General features: G+C 41.8%; 1 protein-coding gene across 4 annotated transcripts in view; it reads right to left on the bottom strand.

The window, feature by feature from the left end:
* Psd3 (pleckstrin and Sec7 domain containing 3) overlaps positions 1 to 19,810 on the bottom strand; it is a 536,277-nt gene that overhangs the window by 259,925 nt on the left and 256,542 nt on the right. For all 4 annotated transcript variants that reach the window (XM_085680351.2, XM_085680348.2, XM_085680349.2 and 1 more), the window contains 2 exons: positions 15,852 to 16,941; positions 11,983 to 12,381 (listed from right to left, as the gene is read on the bottom strand). In XM_085680351.2, coding sequence (XP_085536477.2) covers positions 11,983 to 12,381; positions 15,852 to 16,941 — 1,489 coding nt within the window. The remainder of the gene's footprint in view (positions 1 to 11,982; positions 12,382 to 15,851; positions 16,942 to 19,810) is intronic.

Here is a 19,810-nt window from a genome sequence, read left to right as displayed (position 1 = left end):
AAAGTCCAGACCCAGTGAAGTCACACATGACCTCACAAACCTCCCACTTAACTCTTTAAAAGCCAGAGGAGAGCTAGTAACAGGGAAAACAGCAGCGTTTTTGTTTGTTTGTTTTTTACTTAGCATAATTAGGGCGGTTGCAGTTAATTGGTGTGTGTGTGTGTGTGTGTGTGTGTGTGTGTGTGTGTGTGTGTGTGTGTTCAGTCAACACCATTCTAAAATAACGTACTTGAGCACCGTCTTTTCTAAAAGTACCAAGGTTTTAGAAGTACTATGTTAGGAAGACAGACTTTCTAATAGTTCACATATTCAGGCTGAACTAGCCTACAAAACAGAATTAGTTCATTTATTTGAGAACTGGTTAAGCCATGAGACACACTTTGGCGGCTGGTGTTTTTTCTATTTTCATTCTAGCCTTGTTTCTGTTTTCCTGTAATCATATTGTGAAAATATTTATTGCCCTTCTGCTCAAATTCCTCTTTAGTCAGCCAGAAGTGGACAAGTCACAGTCACAGTTGTCAGACAGGGACAACAACTGCCACAAAAGCATCTGCAGGAGGACAGGGACAGGAGTAATTGAGCAATCTGATCCAGACACAGCCTCCAGACTCAACTAATGGATACCAGAGTCTCTATCAAAGCTCCTAAAGGAAAAGGGGACTAAGGTGGCTACACTGTTTTCTTTGCCTATTTTTCCTTTCACCTAGGCTATTTTGTTTAGGTGGGAGGAAGAACTAAGAGTTATCTTATAAACAAAAACACATAAAATTACATATACGCAAAGAAAATCTAGTACGTACTTTCAAGAGTGATTCACCAAAAAAGTTAGACTTTCCATACATTCATTTTTATTCCTAAGTAAGCACCCAGGCCTAGAGAAACATTCTCATGTTTACACAGGAAGCTGTGTGTTATGTAAGAATAAGTGCACATTACTATGTGAACAGAGATAACAAAAATACTCCTATAAGAAAACAGAAACAGAATTATAATGCATTCTTATAATGACTACTTCATATCAATTAATTGGTATGTTATGGCTTTAAAGTAAATAAATGCATTACAAATGTTGAGAAAAAACAGTGATATCGCAGGAAACAGAGATGTTATCCACACGCAGTCTAAGCTCGTGTGAAAAGACGTGACTTTCTGTTGATAGACACGTGGACCATAGGATGATAAACACGCCAGCTAGCCTGCCTCGAGAGGAAACGAGGGGATAGGTGGTCCTGAGTCTGACCTCCAGGCATGATGCTTTCTCTCCTAAACTGAAGGGTGAAGCCATAGGCTTACTATTTTCCTATTTCCTACTTTGCACTGGTGGGCATGTCTATAAAATATCACCTAACTTGGAGAAGATCGCCTGTGTGATTGGCTTCATTTTTAAGAGAAGCAGCACCTGTTCAGGATGGAGATTAACAAATAGGAAAAGAAGCTTCGTTCTCTCCCGTTGCTAAAATCTAAGCAATGGCTAATTCTACCAGTCTCCACATCTGTCTGTCTGTCTCCCTTTACCCCTTTCCATCTTTCCCACCCCTGTCTCATGCCCCAACAACCAGTCCCACATATCCATCTCTGGCAAAGCCTACCTCAAAAACCAATACTTCCAGGACACTGTCTGTGACATCACAGTGCAACCACCCTGGCCGGGCCTCAGCCTCGCTGCCGAAGCCCAGCACTACGGCTGTGTGTGAAGCGGCTGAGAACAGTCTCTCCTTCAGCTCTTCACTCAACGACACCAGTGTCCAGAGCATTCCCACCACTTCATCAGAGGCTCTCTGGGGCCCCAAAATGAGACCTGAGAAGTGTACAGCCTAGTAGGTAACATACCTAAGTGACTGCCAAGTGAAATGTACTTCTAAGACTTTGTCTCACAATATAATTCATTCATTCAATACCTCTGCTCCTCTCTAGCCTAAAGACTAAAATATCAATCTTGGCAAGAAAATGCCACGGTGTTTGTGTTAAGTTGAGGTTATTAGAGTATTTAAAAGATAATAAAAAACTGCTACTATTTAGCTCCAAGACTTAGAATTATTATTAGACATTTACATTATAACTCCACCTTAGCACAGTCCATCACCCGGGATGACTCTGAGAACAATGGTCCAGATAATGCAAACACTATTATTACTGACAATATCAACTTTGAAGACCCACAACATTTTAGTAAATTGTTAACTCATGCCATATTGTTAATATGTCATCTCAAATAAAACAAAGTTAGAATAAAAAATCAACTTAAAATCCACACACTTCACTATTAAACCTGTTGGTCAGCCTTCCACCGCTGTGAAAAAAAAAATTCTCCGGACGCAGTGGCCACTAGTGTTTTGGGTGCTGAACATGAAGGCTCTGCTGAGAGCTAGTGCCAAGTCAACAGCTGCTCTTAATTTCTGTCTGCAGAAAACTAATGACATCCACAGGAAGAAAGGAAATAGTGTGTCGGGGAGTGACGGGTTGGGTAAAATGCTAAATATATGCCCATTTGAAGTCAGGTTTACATTTAGTCTAAAATAAAAAATAAAAATAATTCTCAGATTAGTTCATTTTTATTGTATTGTGTGTGTTATATGTAATATGTATGAGGTCACATAGGGGATGACCCATATATGTAAGTCAGAGGACAGTTTTTTAGAGGGGGTTCTCTCCTTCCATCTTCCCATGGGTTCCAGGGATGGAGGTCAGATTGCCAGCTCTACACAGCAAGCATCTTTACCCACTGAGTCAGCTCAGCAGGTCCCAGAGAACTATTTCTTCAAAGACACTCCATATCTTCTCCCCTCCCACAACCAAGCATCGGTGCGGAATATCTAGTGTTGGAGCTATGGCATTGAAGGAGCTCTGATGAAGGAATCTCATTGCTTCCTCTGACAGTTAAATATTGCACTGATGGGCAGGTGCCCTGCTCGGTCATCATCAGAGACACTTCCTCCTGCAGAGGATGGGAACAGACACAGAGACCCACAGCTGGGACACTCAGTCCTAAGAGGCTGTCCTCACCAATCCCTCCACTCAGGGCTCAGGAAACACTGAGGAAGAGGAAAAAGAGTGTTTTGCTCTCAGAAGACTGAAAAATATGAAGTCATCTTCTTTCCTGAAAGAGAAGCATTCCTATTCTGCCTTTTTAAGCATCTCTGCCCCAAAGGGTTCCTTTGTCAGTACCAAGATGTACTTAAGCCATATGTGGTGATGGCAGAGCTAATCTATGAGGATCTTGTGAGTGTTCAGAAGCATCTTTGAACCAAAGAAAATATAAATTATCTTTTATGTCTTTAAAGTCACAGCTGCTGGTGTTGCTACCCTTCAGCTAGAAGCCTTTATCATGGACTCCATCAAGCATCATGGGAATGTCTTAGACCATTGCTACTGTCTGGGAGAAATGGCTTAGGACTGTTAAGTCATCTGTTGGTACTGTTCCTTAGCTCATTGTGCCTCTGTGTCAGCACTAAGGGATTGATAGGTTGCTCTTTGCAGATCAACTGAAGGCAATTGTATAAGGAGGCCTGTTTCTAGCTGAAGAATTCAAACATAAAAGTGCTCTTCCCTAAATTTGCCTAGTAAACTCATGCAGAAATCCCTGACAGAATCTGTACAAAGCAGAAAGCTACAAGTTCATGATTTTTCTAGAAAGATGCACCTACATTCTCAGTTTTCCATTTTTTTAAAAATTGCTTTTGATTTTTTGAGGAAGTATCTCATGTAGGCCAGGATAGGTGAGTCTTGAACTCACTATGTAGTTGAGACTGGTCTTAAACTCCTCTTGCATATCGGGATCCAGACAGGTACCATCCCTATATATTTTGTTTGGGAAGCGAATTAATTCTGGATTTGCATGGTATCATCTATTAGATTAGCTTAGAATGTAAAAATCTCCATAACCAAACAGAAACAACAACAAAAAATACTGCCCTGAGGTGTGGATAAAGAATTGTTATAGCACCTCAACCCAGTGAAAGGTTAAGCATTCAAGTTTTTCACTTAAAGCCACAACTCTGGCAGAACTTCTACCTCCACACCTTTAGCATCTGCAGCTGTATTTCATAAAAAGGCATTCAAGGAGCCAGCATCTCAACTCTCAAACCAAAATCTGCAAAGCCCTTGTAAATCCATTTTGTCTAAAGAATTAAGAGCACACAATGAACACCCAGGTTCTACTATGTGAAGCCTTCCTCACTCATCCCTCTCCCTTTGCAAATCACGAAACGGGTGATCCCAACGCCTCTCCAGGGACTTTTCAATCCTACGTGCCACCAGGCCCTCACCAATGACTAATCACTGCACTTCCCAAATGCAACATGTTTGAAGCTGAACTTGGGCAGGCGACTCCTACAAATACTGATTCTAGACATGGTAATTTCTGAATTCAGGGAGTTATCCATGCTTGAAATCTAAGGTCACTTTGACCTAACCCACCTGCCCCATACTGAAACACCGTTCCCATCTCTGTGCATTTTTTTTCTTTACCAAGATTTTTTTCTCATCTATTTTCCTATGATTCTTCAGACAATTCCTCAGACCACTGTATGAGCCATGAGCAGAGACTAAAACTAGCACTCGGCAAACTCATACCCAAAACTACACAGGTGGGAAGGATAGAGCCACTTTACCAACAAGGAATCAGGTTCAACAAATGAAAAGAGCTGCCCAAGATTAAAGGCCATAAGCCCCGAGTTTATGGCCCACCCTCCAGCCCCACCCTACTTAGTGAGTAATCCTTAGTACACAACAGTGATGTCCGGGAAGCCTCTGAAAGCTTAGGGCTGGGAAGTCCTGCTGACACTCTGAGGAGGAAGGCAGCTAGAGGCCGTTGAGGAGCAGTCTGTGACTCTTCAGACTAAGCATCCGACACTATTAGCCACTTTTTTTTTTAGACTGTCCTTTCTTGGTTCCCTTCTGCTTCATATCACTTGTTACTTCTTCCTTTACAATAGTTAACTATCAGTTGCATTTCCCACTTGGAGGGGATTCCTAGACCCTAAACAATACATATTCACATCTACTAAATAACTAACAATTCATACAGTGGTGCGGGAGAATTATCTGTATTCTGTCAATCATATTTTAATAAAACGCTGATTGGCCAGGCAGGCAGTATAGGTGGGAAAGCCAGACAGGAAGTAGGGGTGGAGCAAAGAGACTGGGAGTATTCTGGAAGTAGAAACTCTCTCACCACTCCTGCGCAGAACACCGAAGAGGCAACATGTAAGCTGTCACACTGAGAAAGGTACTGAGCCCATGTGGCTAACATAGATCAGAATAATGGGTTAAGATAAGTCATAAGAACTAATAAGTAGCCTGACCAAATGGGCCAATCAGTTTATAACCTTATGGAGTTCTGTGTGTGATTCTCTTTGGGATTTGCCGGCTGTTGGGTACCGGGCGGGATCGGAAACCCCAACAAGCTGGCCCTCATACTACAGATGGCGCCAACGTGGATAACTGAATCCACAGAAAGCTTAAAAAAGTTTGGGAAAGAATAGAGTAAAGCATGTTTTCTTGGTGGCAGCAATTTCTCGGGTCTGTTCTGCTTGCTAGAGGCAAGCAATGCTCTCATTTAAGAGAGGCTTCCTGACTCAGCTTTAGCTGCAAAACTTTGTAGCTCATTAAGAGGTCCTGCCGCGAAACACTTAAATGGTATTGATGAAAAGCTGAACGCATGCTTTTCGGTTTTCAGTCGTAGCAGGAAAAACGCTGCGCTGTTTTAAAATGCCGTCTTTCTGGGCCGTCCTGCCAGGGCAAACTCTGACTCTTTCAGGCAGGCAGTCCGACTGAGTGTGGTCTGTGAGCAGAATGCTCCAGCTTGTTTGCTGGCAGGGACCTTGAAACGCCATAGAGTTGTGGCAGTAAAAGGCTCCAATGGTACCTCTAATATGAGTCTGGAAAGCTAAAAAATGGACTGGGTCTAACCGTCAAAACCACGGTTTTAGACTCATGTGGTCAGAAAAAAGAGATATACAGTAAAAAGAGAGTCAAAGAGGAAGGAAAACCTCTAAATGGTTTACTATGAGTTAAAAATATATGTAGGCTAAAGGTTAAAGTTCTTAGGGTAAAAAAGGAAGAAAGAGAGTAGTTGGGTGTGGTGGTATACACCTTTAATCCCAACACAAGGGAGGCAGAGGTAGATTGACCTCTGTGACCTCAAGGTGTGGTAACACACACCTTTAATCCCAATGCCTGAGAGGCAGAGACAGAGGATCTCTGAGTTCAAGGTGTGGTAGCACATGCCTTTAATCCCAGCACTGGGGAGCAGAGACAGACAGATCTCTGTGAGTTCAAGGACAGCCTGGTCTACAGAGTTATTCCAGGACAAAGATATACAGAGAACCTGTCTCAAAAAGTAAAAGTAAAAATAAAAGAAATAGAAGTAAAATAAAGCCGCATAAAGATGGAAATTACACAGAGAATCTTGATACTGTGTGTTATTATGCTCTCTTTTAATTGTTTGAATGCTGAGGAAGGAGCAACAGTCACCAAAAGACATTTGTTTATAAATGCTGCTGAACTAACCCAAGATAGACATTTTGAAAATACCTTGGCTTCAAAACTGAAGTCAAAAGGTATGCTACTTTGGAGAAGAGATTCTGCTTTTGTTTCCACAGAAAATGAGAGGCTATGGATTTATTCAGAGTTAAGAAAAATCATCTTTGACCAAGGGAGGCCACCTGAGAAATCGACAGGAACAGATGGCCCAGATGACAGAGTTCTACATCCAGAACTGATTCAAGACTGCAGCCTGAGATGATCAAGACTCCCAGGATACTTCAGTCAGGACTTGATTATAACTCTAAATTTTCTTTAGGTCCCCATAAGATCATCAGCGCCCCCAACCATCAGGAAGTAGCCTGAAATACTACGCCCACATTCCCAACAAATGGATTATGGGTATTTTCCTTTGTTTAAAAAAAAAAAAAAAGAGGGAAATGGTGCGGGAGAATTATCTGTATTCTGTCAATCATATTTTAATAAAACGCTGATTGGCCAGGCAGGCAGTATAGGTGGGAAAGCCAGACAGGAAGTAGGGGTGGAGCAAAGAGACTGGGAGTATTCTGGAAGTAGAAACTCTCTCACCACTCCTGCGCAGAACACCGAAGAGGCAACATGTAAGCTGTCACACTGAGAAAGGTACTGAGCCCATGTGGCTAACATAGATCAGAATAATGGGTTAAGATAAGTCATAAGAACTAATAAGTAGCCTGACCAAATGGGCCAATCAGTTTATAACCTTATGGAGTTCTGTGTGTGATTCTCTTTGGGATTTGCCGGCTGTTGGGTACCGGGCGGGATCGGAAACCCCAACAAGCTGGCCCTCATACTACAATACAGCCCTGCTAAATAACTAAGAGTCAAAATTGACTTGACTGATTGAACTCTCCAGGAACTTTCAAGCTGTAAACTACGTAACTCCACCACCACAACCACTGAGAAGGTTAGGAAGAGAAAAATGAGAAGGTCCTTTCTGCAGAAAAAGCTTTAGACCTTTACAACTGTAGGAGGTTACTGGAGGCACACCCACCTACCGCTAAACAGGAAGCAGCTGCCTGTCCTACCCCTAATGACAGATGAGAAGTCCCAGAAGCCTCCTGAGACACTAAATAAAACTAAAATTCCACTCTATCGCCAGATAAACGAACACCGTATTATTTCATTCTCTTACTTTAATAAATATGCATATGAAGATTCATTTCAGCTTTTAAATTGGTATGCTAATTTTTTAATTAGACTTTAACCAATTTCTTAATTACTGCTATTTCAAGTTACATCTTCCCAGGCAGAAAGGCACTAAGGAAACAAAAAAGGTTACAGAAGAGATAGTGTAGCATTTCATTTGAGCAAGGAGGACGAAAGGCAAGAAGAAGGGAAAAAAGAAGAAACCCACAAAAATCCACTTCAGGATACTGAACAGGGAAGCACTTCCCTCAGGCATATCAGCTGCTCACAGATGCAATTCACCTCCTCTGCCGAACTCCTATCCTGAGAGAAAATCTAAGAAGCTGAGATGTAAAACATATTTTCCACATAACAAAGCATATTTTAAAGGCAGTTTCCTATAGTTGAGAGGATCAGAAAAGAAGTTGCTGACAGATTCCTGTATTTGCTATCTCTCTGCCTCTGTCCAAACGAGCTCAACAAAAAGGACATTATTCACCATGGCTCTTGGTGACAATGACATTTGTGTTTTGCGGTCTTCAGGTCAGACAGAACTTACTGGTTAGAGTTGTGGTCATCGGCTGATAGGCCAGCGAGAGAGAAACACCCAGACACAAAGGAACCCATGGGGACATGTATGACTTTAAGTCTCTAATTATCCTTTCTAATTCTGGAGCCATGTGACTGGACTTCACAGGGCACTGCAGAACCCTGGGGGCCTGAGGCTCCCCAGCTGGACCACTAAACTAAGGGAGGAGATGCTACTCTTCTGCATTTAAAATATTGCATTACAAAGCAGGGCGAGGTGAGCTATTTCCTGCTGACAGGCAGCTCCCTAGTCAGCAGTCAGAGCATCCTTGATGAATTTAACTCTTCCTGTGCTAACGAATCCAGGATCTCAGCAGTCTTATTTATATATAATGCTTTTAAATACATATAGTCTCAAACAATGAGTCTTCCCAGCTAAATATTGGAATTGGATGAGAGATCTAAGGAATTCTCTCTTTTGACATATGCGGTGGAGTAGCAGGGAAATGCCATCTCCTCCTGCTACCAAAACTGAAAGAGGGAACTTTTTACAGTGACCACTCCCAAACAATTTTCCTAACACACACACACACACACACACACACACACACACACACACCTTTTAGAGATGCAACAAAGGATCTTTCTATGTTCAAGTCACTGTCAAATACTGCCACCAAAATGAGCTTTAATGAAAAGTATAGACACATGTTGGAACCAGAGAGAATTAAAAATATATCTAGGCAATACCAAAACAAATACATTTTTTTATTTGGTTCAAAATACTTGATACTGTTCAGAATCTACCATGAAATCATTATCAAGGATGCCTACGATTCTTAAATCCTTAATCAGTTAGGCAGAACTCAGTAAAGCATAGACTCTGGAGCCCCACTGCTTTGGACAGTTTTCAGTGTGCCACTTGACATGGGTAATCTTGATCAAGTTACCTAACAGCTCTGTGCCTCAGTTTCTTTGTCTGATAAAAGACCTTATTAGCTCCTTTTCTTCTCCCACTTTATGAGAATCAAGCATCATATCTTTACTAAATAAATAATAGCCTGGTCTACATGTGATATAAAGCATATTATGAGACTGGCTACAATACACTTGAAGTATTTTCTACTAGCTGACCACTGATACTTTATGCAAAAAGAAAAAGTCAAGAGGAATGGGCCTGTTTCCTCAACTAGTCTATCAGATACCAAAGACAGAAGTTCAGTAGGAAACTCAGCTGTTATGTCCCTTCTTTGGGACTTTTCGGAGTTCACTTTAGCCAGTGTGGTCAGACCTCCAGCTCATGAGCAAGAAAGAGAAAGGGAAGCTAACACAGATGGAATGCCAGGTCTGTGTTTATGTTTTCTCTATCTTCTTCTGTAAATATCAAATTTATTAATCAAGTTGGAGAAGGTTCCTTTCCTTGAATTCTACCCTTTGACCCTCATGCTTGGTTAAAAGGAGTCACTTACGTTAATTGGAGTTCTGTAGTAGGCTCAATATCTATCTACTTCCATACTCTGTTAGGGGGATGTTCTAATGAAGAAGCAAATTTGACAGGCTGTTCATTGGCCACTTCAAAATTTCACAGAAATGCGTTTACTAAGGACTTGATTAATATCTCCTCAAATTATGACCATTTGTAATAACCACACACACACACACACACACACACACACACACCACAAACAACAAAAAGAGTAGAAACCATTTTAGTGTAAATTCTTGAAACTAGACCAATTCAGGTATCTGTCTGTATAGAAAGACAAGAGAACAAAAAGGAAATAATTGTTATATGAAAGCAATAATTATATAAAAGGCCTGAAAGTACAGGATAGAAAAAACACTCGTCTATGAGTTGAGCATCTTGAAACCAGGCCCAGGATCAGACACAACCAAGTCATGTGGCTTTTGCAATTCCCCAGCCAAACCAGGACGCTTATTTGTTGTTGTTATAACTAATGTTCGATATGGTCCTTTCAAGTTGTAAAACTTTATCATTACCTTGAGCCCACTCAAAGAACACTGAGCAAAGTGTTCTCAGATACTTCTTTTCTGCACCAGGATTTGGTCTTTTTGCCTTAGGCAGGTGACCCAGCTGAAATTTTACCTCTGTTCAACAGATGGCCTTATATAATCTGACAGGGTAGTACACGAGGAACTAGCCCAGTATTCTCAGCACTCAGTTCTGCCCACACTAAGGATTGGGGCCCGGGTTTGACCATGTTGTCTATTTCACACAAGCTAGAGTTCTGTGGAAGGAGGGAACCTCAGGGAAGTAAAGGCCTCCCTGAGATCTGATAGTAGGGTGTTTTCTTAATTTGTGATTAATGAGGGAGGGCCTAGCCCATTGTGGGTGGTGCCATCCCTACTGGTGGTCCTGGAAACAAGTCAGTAAGTACCCTCCCCAGCCTCTACATCAGCTCCTCCCTCCAGGTTCCTGCCCTGCCTTTGCCTCTGATGATGAACTGTTACAAGGAACTGTGAATGAAACAAACCCTTTCCTCCCCGAGCTGCTTTTAGTCATTGCGTTTCAGCCTGGCCATAGTCACCCTAATTAAGACAGCGCCTATGCTGCCAAGTGATGATTATTGCTTCCATGTGTGGGCACAGAGGCTACAAAGGAAGTAGCCTTTCATTCTCATCTTGTGGGCTGCCCACTGGCTCTACCCTGCTACCTTCCCTGACACCTTTCCAGTGGCTTCTGTGGCAGAGGTCACAGCCTGAACCAGCTTAGCTCTTCACCTGATTTTATCTGCAATATAAACAGCTCTCTATGCTCCCGAAAGTTGGGCTGGAGATACAGTGAACTTCTGACACACGTGCTCAACAGCGTGGTACTTCTGAGATCTCGTGTGCCTTCCTCATCCCCCCTGACTCCAGTCATCACTACCTATTCACGGGAGAACACAGCTACAGCACTGAAAGGTGCTGCTCCTGAATTCGTCCCTCCAAAGAACCATGACACCATGCTTCCAACACGAGGCAGACTGTTGGGAAAGACGGCTGTCCTGGAAACCTGCACTGTGAGCAGACTTAAAGAGACCAGCAATGCCATTTCTCATACACCTTTAAAATACTTGTCCTCATTTAACCGTCCCTACACCTCCATCTCAAGATACATATATAGAAAACGCATTTCACAGCGAAATTCATAAAACATAGAAGGTTTAGCTTTCCCTTCCTCTGACAGAGATGCTAAATGCCAGACAGAGGAACTGATGAGGCAGGTGAAAACAGGAGAAATGATAGATATCTGTACCTAGACATAAATAATGACAGACAACCGCTATGGAGCATGGGCCCTACCAAAGTTGTCATTTTATGTCAAGATGGACGTCAGTGTTCACAGAGAGAGCAAATCCTTGCCAGTGTGAGACAAAGGCTCCGCCCACAGCACCAGCACTGCCTACAGTGCGCAGCTCCAGAGCAGACACCTACTCATCACAGCTATTGGCTCAGTACCCATTCACATGCAGTCAGCCAGGAAAGGCCCCAGTTTGCTAATCTGACAAGCCCAAGGGTGTAATTGCCATTCTCTTCAATCCCGAACTTCCGTTTACTCACATCTGCTTACAGAGACAGAAACTGACCAAATTCACTTAAAATACACCCTAAATTCATTTAAAATACACCCTAAATTCTTTTAAAATACACCCTAAAATCATTTAAAATACACCCTAAATTCATTTAAAATTTCTCAAAGAGCAGTTACTTCTAAAAACAAAAACAAACACAAAAAGAAACACACAAAAAAATAAATAAATAAAAAGAAAACCATGAAATTAAGGGAAGTGGTACTGCTACCTTCCCCAGAAGGCAATCTCTTGAGGGCCTTTCGTGTAGACAGAGTTAGGTGAGTCATGCAGTCCGTTGGTGACCCCTGTAGAATAGCCCATCACTATCCCACCATCTGCTGACACACTCAGGACATCCTGACGTCCTCCCACAGAGGTCCTCTCCAAGAACTGGCCGCCTTCTTTAATGCGCTGCTGGATCATTGGGGTCAGCGGCATTTCAAAGCTAAAATAGCTGTCAGGCTCCGAATACAGCGTCTCCAGGGACTCTGCACTGTAGTATAAGGAGGTGCTGTCCAGAATGGTCTCAAACTGGCTGCTGTACACATCAGTGGAGTCCTCCATATACCCAGGCCCGAGAATATCATCATCTCCTCCTCCCCTAAGGTGCTCCTCTTGTTCGAGAAACCTGGAAAATTAGTAAAAATGAAGAATTTCAATATTAAGTTAGGGTTTTTTTCTCTTCAATTTCCTGCCTTCAACCAACCATATTACAAAAGACAGTGTTGTATAAATGTAACTGTTATATCCACTAAACTTAACAGCTTACTAACATATTTCGGGAAAAAGGATACGAAACCTACTCAGGCTAAAACACTTTCTCTTGATTATTTTATGTGTATGAGTGTTTGACCTGATGTCTGTATGTGCCACACGAGTTAGAAGGGGGCATCAGATCCCCTGAACCTGAAGTTACGGATGGCTGTGGAGATGTAGAGGTGTAAGTACTGGAAATTGAACCAGGGTCCTCTGTAAGAACAAGTGCTCTTAACTACTAAGCTAAATCTCCAATCCAAGGTTAAAATATTAATACACATATCACTAATCTATAAACAGTTTAATAAAGTTTTAAACTAGTTTCCTACATCTTCTAATAGTGCATACTTGAAAAAATATCAATTTTCAACCAGCCATGTCAAGATCATAAAACTATCATCATCAATTATAAGAAAAACATATAAGTATCATGTAAACTTGATACAGTAAATGATCAGTAAAAATGCACTGAACTCTCCCTGGCTACTTCCTGGTTTGAGTGAGACCAGAAGCTCTGGGGAAGGAGGTTGTCCGAATCCAGCTGCTGCCCTCTGCTGACATAAAGCAGAACTGCAGAGACTTCAGGTTCGCAGTGAGGAGTAATCAGTTAACTTCTAAAAGGCTAAAGAATAGTTGTGCTCTTCACTGGAGAGGACTATGTCTCTGGACCTTAGTATCCCTGAGTTGCCTTTAGTGCTTTGGGTAGGGTTAAGGTCTCCTGGCCTCCTCCACCCCAGCTCCTGCCCACATTAACATGACTATTGTTGCCCTGTTCAGCTTAATACAGTCAGGTTCATGAGATTTTCTGGGTGTATCTTGACATTCCTACCTATGAGTTATCCAATACCATATAAGATCAACAATGATACATACATACAAGTAACATTATATAGATTGAGCAGTTGTATTTGTGTATTTAGAAATATCCATGTATATTCCATATATGCAACATATATGCATCTAAGAACAATTAATTTTTTAAAGAGAGACTGGATTTCAAAGAGAGCAAGAAAGGGTATATAGGAGGGTTTGGAGAGGGGAAAGGGAAGAGAAAAGCTATCTTCTTAAAAAAAGGATTTTTTAAAAAGTGATAAACATGGCATTTGTAGAGACAACTACAATCATAAAAAGCTAGATACAACGTAGACATGAATATGAAGGAGTGTGGAACCAATGTTGGCATACATATGTGAAGAACTAATATCCACAATGGTCTTCAAATATTAAGATGAACATTCAGACAACTTAGACAAGTCAGTGGTCAGAGCAGCAAGTCAACAGTTAGAAAACACGGAACTGATTTGTAGCACTGTTGCCTACTTGCTATGCAAGTTTAGGTGACTTTACTGCACCTCCGGTTCCTATAAACAGGAAATAAAGCAGAAATAAGAAGTATCTATTAAATGCCTCATAAATGATTCCTAGGTGTTATCAGAATCCTCACTCAATGGTATGATGGTCTTTGATGGTATTAACTTACTGTAATTCCACTGTGAACCAAATAATTTTCCGGGCTTATACCTCTTAAACTTTTTCATTGGTCTTTAAATAAAACAAATATCCTGCACAGACCTCATTGCCCATTTTCTGTCTGACCAGCTGCCTCAGGTCTCAAGTCTCACTTAATTAGCGTGTTTACCGAAAGATCTTATCCAAGCTGCCACCTGAACCAGTCTCTTTCTTCCCATTCAAGTTTATCTCTCCAGTAATCTCTGTTCTTTTCCTTCACAGCACCCAGAGAGTGCTTGTGTGGTCAATTTGTATATTTAGCACTAAAGTCCATAGACCAGGGATCTCATGTACTTCCCCCACTCTTTTACGTGCAGCTTCTAACAGGGTCAGGGACACAAGAAAGGGAAGGAAAGGGTGTGGGAGCAATGGATGACTGGTCTGAACAGCAGCGAAAGCGCACATTTCACAGTGACGTAAAGACAGCAGTCATAAAGCATACACTACTTTTTATAGAAGTCTAGGGATTTTGTGATCCTAATGGTTACCCAAAAGGAACATGCATCTTAAATGGAAAAGACACACACACACACACACATTCCTTTATCATATTTTTAGAATATAAATCAGTGGTTCTCAACCTTCCTAAAGCTGCAGCCCTTTGCTACAGTTCCTCATGCTGTGGTGACCTCCAACCATAAAATTATTTTCGTAACTACTTCATAACTGCAGTTTTGCTACTGTTATGAATCATAATGTAAATGTCTGGCTTTTCCAATGGTCTTGAGTGACCTCTGGAAAGGGTCATTCAACCCCCAAAGGGGTCATGTCCCACAGGTTGAGAACCACTGACATAAACTATAACATGTTTATGAGGTATGAGGTATGAGGATCGACAAAAGAAAAGCAGGCTCACATCAAAGTACGTTCGCACAGGACACAACAAACGACTTGCTAAAACAACGGTCAGGCATGATCAAAGGCACTGAAGATCGACAGCCGTGCCTTCCATATAACCAAGCTCTAAGGTGGTGTAGATGACAGAAACAGAGAAGGTCAGAAAATACCAGGACATGTAAAGTTTACTGAGCCAGGCCGCACATCAGAGCACATGCCATTTGTGAAGAGAAGGGATTCATCTGTGATGTCATGGAACAAATGAACTGGAGTCTAGTCTACCTCTGACCTGAGATGGCTCCTCAAGCCCACGCCTCTCTGTGCACACAGGAAAGCGGCCTGCACTGTAGGATGCACGCATGCTGCACTGCACACTCTCCGCAGGACACTTCCTCTTCCTCAGAGGAAGGCCACAGACAAGTTGTCAACCACACAGGACACGTCAGTAGGTTTTAGTCTTTCGTGTCAAAAGCACATCTGCAGGGTCTAGTGTTCCTGGTCTCTTCAGCATTGCTCCCCGGATCCTTGTCTAACAGACAGCTTTGTTACATGCTGACTTCTCTGTCTTAGAAACACCTAGATCAAATCCTTTCTCTTCCATTCTGTGACAACAAGGGCAAGAAGTATGGCAGCCTTTCCATTAATGCCTAGGGATACACTGAAACCAAAAACTATAACAATTCTTAAATATGTCATTCCGATACATGCATATCTATGACAAAGTTATTGCATATTAGCCATAGTAAGAGATTTAATAATCATAACAAATGGAACAACCGCAACAATACACTGTAATAGAAGCTATGTAAAACATGAATTATTTATTTATGGAAATCTCTATTTAATATTTTTGAATGTCACAGTTGATTCCAGGTGGCACAATGGTTGTTAAGGTTAAGAGTACGGGCCTGTGTGGTAAGCTCCCGAACCAAGCCAGGACAATAATTTTCTAAGGCATGGTTCAGGCATCACAAAGCATGACACTCTACCGCTCACCTTTCTTTATCTCCCTGAATATCAAGGTTCTTCTCAAGGTGTTCTTTGCTTTCCCTCAGGAAGACTTCATCCTCCCCACTCTCACCGAGAGGCACAGGGGACAATGTCCCTAAGCTCGTGCCAGGCCTTGCTGAAGGAACTTTCCAGGTTTCATCCCAGACATTCCCAACTAAATTAACAGAATTGCTGCATGAACCAGCAGCTGAGCTGTAATGACTTGGCCCTTTGACAAGCTCCTTGCTCACAGGAGAAGCTGTCCTTTCTGGTGATGTCTCAGTGCCTACAGGATGTTGAGTCTCCACCTTCTCTCCTGTCCTCAAAATCTCTACTCCTTGAAACTCCACATGTTTGACCCGGCCTTGACGTCCCATGAAGCCACCGGAATCACATCTTCTAGGGTGCTCCCTTATAAGATCAGACCTCTGATCTTTCAGAACATCAACTCTGTCCACAGGGTTATGGCTCCCTCTTGAGCTCCGCAGGGAGGACACAGGACACACTGGCTCCTGTATACAGAGAGGCCCTTGTCTCCTGTAGCTAGTTATCTGCGACAGTTCTGCCTGAGCTTCTTCAGGTAAGAGTGCAGTGAGATCCTCCTGGATGTTCAACGAAAAATTTTCCTCTGTTGGTACTTCCACTGAAAGAGGTAAATCCGGTGATTTGCCTGGGCCAGCAGGGAACGTTCTACGGGCTCTCTGTGGCTTATGACTGGCAGTACTCAGCTCTTTATCCACCCGCTGAACTGAAAAATTAGCATCTTTGTCCAGTACCTTTGTAGCCTGAAATGTTCCTGAAGCTATTCTGGCTTCTGTAGCTTTCAGAGCAGAAATTAAAGAGTCAATGGGTTGTAAACTTTGTTCCTGAATGTGACACTGAGAGGCATCATTTGGTCCTTCTGTAACACTGCTGAGCACAGAGTCTTGTCCAGCAAGGAGGTGGGCTGCCTTCTGCTCTGGCGAGCGGCATGGCAGAGACTTTGCATCAAGGTCTAGAGAGGCTCTAAGGCCTTCTCCTCCTTCTTCCATGGTCCCATATTCTGGAAATTCGTTTGTGACAGCTGGTGGCAGTAAAGTGCTTCCTCCATGATCACCTAAGAACGGAGCAGAATGGAAACATGACTTCAGGGTCCACTGCATATTCATCAATACCATACATGCTAGGTTCTTAATTGTTTACTCTTTCTTCCCACTCATCCCTGCCACACACACTTCTTATAACCTGCAGTAGCCCCTCCTATTCAGCCTACATAAACATCACAGAAGTGTCTACACAGGAGGAGGCAGTCTAATGACTTACACCATATTAATCCTACTTCTCAGGAAATCCCAGAGATGAGACTGTAGTAACTCAGTTCCTTCATATCTACACATATTAAAATTATGGCAAGTATCATTATCCAAATACCACTGGTGAGATAATAAATATTGATGTGGGGTAGCCTTACAAATATGCAACAACATCTGAGAGTGGCCCTCAGAAAAGGCAGGATTTGCTTCAATGCCATGACTATTTTCCAGCTAGCAGTCTGCTCCTCCCTGTCACAGTCTAGGGTGGGAGGCATCTGTAGACTTCCCTGAGGATTGACGGTGAAGTCAGAACGTAAGAGGAAGCACACGCTGATACGGGTTTAAGGTTTCGACTGTGTGTAATTATTTTGCTTTTTTTATTTTTCAAGATAGGGTTTCTCTGTGTAATAGCCTTCCTTGACTGTCCTGGAACTCGCTCTGTAGACCAGGCTGGCCTTGAACTCATAGAGATCCACCTGCCCCTGCCTCCCAAATGCTGGGATTAAAGGTGCATACCACCACTGCTTTATTTATCTTTTTAATTGATAAATAAAACTTACATAGATTTTTCAAGGTAATTTGTCATTGTGGAATAACTAAATTAACCTTACATACTTGGTACATACTTGGTATATTTTTAATGCTAAAAATACTTAAAATCTACTCTCTCAGTAATTTCAAGTACTCGTTAACTATAGTCAATATATTGTAAAAGAAATTTCTTGGATTTAATTCAAGATGAACTTTTGTAATCACTGATGGACATCTTCATAATCCCCACCCTTGTCCCCAACCTGATGACCACCATTCTATCTTCTGTTCCGTGAGTGCAACATTTTGAGAGTCCACATATAAGGCTACCAACTGCATGAAATTTAATTGCATCATATGATAAATTCCAGTATATAAAGTAAGGGAAAATGTGTAATTAGGATATTTATTATAATCAATAAAACTTACATTTCCCTATTAAAATGAGACCCAATACCAGTCCGTGAGACCTGAGAATAGAAAAATTCCGATATACAAAACCTTTAAACGAAAGTTTTCACAGGTAATAATTTAGGTCAGTATCTAACCTCCCTCTGAACTTGGTTTTTGTTACAAGATCAGGAAAATCCTCATCTGTGGTATACTAACCTCTATTTTATGAAAGAGAACCTTTGCTGTTTACCAGCCCCTGCAGAGCTACAAGCTTCCTCTTTAGAAAAGAGTTCATGAATGTCCGACTATACGCACATGAAAGACCTGGCTGGGGCATCAACAAAACGGAGTAACCTGAGAGCATGTGTTAATACGACATATAGTATTCCCTGCGTACTAAAATTTGGCAAACAGAAATCATGAGCATATATGGTGTTTTGTATTCCACCTTGAGCAATTTGAAATATATTTCCAACATTAAGTTTGAATTAAATAGTATATAATCTCGGGCACATCCTTGAAGTACTTACAGATTCTCGTGATAAAACTAATAAGACATACATACTTTCCTATCCCTGAAAGGAAGCAACTTTCCAAACCTTGGCTTTAGAAAGGAAGACAGCTAAACAACTGGACTGACATTCTAATTTTTTCACTAAAGAATGCAGGTGTCACCTCTAAGTGTTTATATTTATATGCAAAGTAAAATGCTACTCTCTGACCTAATCAAGAGAACCCTGTCTGCAAAGAACAGGAGTAAAGCAGAGGTACATGGCTGCCCAGGTGGTGAGAAGTGACATTTGATTGCTTAGCCCTAAAGGGGACATTTATACTACCCCCTCTGAGGTTCAGAAATCATTGCAGAAGAGAGGCAACAATAGACTTAGGCGCCAAAAGACAGGGAAAGGGATATGAACTGCTGCCATCTGGGCACATCACAATATCACAGTAGCTGTGCCCCTTTCCAATAGGTTTACACAAGACTGGACCTATCAACAGTCAATCATGGATAAGGGAACAGGTCTTCTTGGCTATCCCTGCCTGATCAGTTATTGGCTACTGATGGATTTTGGGGTGGGGCAGTTACTGTCTTCGGTTGTAGACCAAATGAGGAGACCACCAGGATCAACAGATAGTTCCAAACCCATGGCCGCACAAATGATCCCAGTTAAACTCAAAGCAACAACAACAAAAACAACAAAGTAAGCCTTGAATATGACAAAGGGACCTTAAGGAAGGAGTAGTGGGGTGGGAGACTGATGAGAGGGTGGGGGCTACAATAATCAGAATGCACCTTATGCATGTATGAAATTGTCAGAGAAAAAAATTCAACAAACATTATAAACTCTAGTTGGGCAAGCTAGTACAAGCCTTTAATCCTAGAACCCAGGCAACAAAAGTAGGAGAATCACAGTGAGTTCAAGGCCAGGCTGGTCTTCATTGTAAGTTCACTGTGAATTCCAGGCCAGTCAGGAAAATATAGTAGAACCTGTCTTTAAAAAAACAAACAACAACCCCAAAAAATGCTATATTTTTAAAAATAACGTAGTCGGACTTTGATATTTCCCTTTTAATATTATGTAGTTTTAAATACAGTCATAAAATAATGCAATGATTGCCACTTTATCATCCTCTACAAAATAAATCCCATATCCATTAGCAATCAGCTTTCACTGTGGTCTCTTCTCTGTCCCTACTAAGTGCCAGCCTTTATCTCTAAGGACGTAGGTATTCTGAACACTGCATATA

The sequence above is a fragment of the Myodes glareolus genome, chromosome 23, assembly GCF_982192425.1.
Source record: "Myodes glareolus chromosome 23, mMyoGla1.1, whole genome shotgun sequence".
Lineage (NCBI taxonomy): Eukaryota > Metazoa > Chordata > Mammalia > Rodentia > Cricetidae > Myodes > Myodes glareolus.
This window is presented reverse-complemented; position numbering and strand designations above follow the sequence as displayed.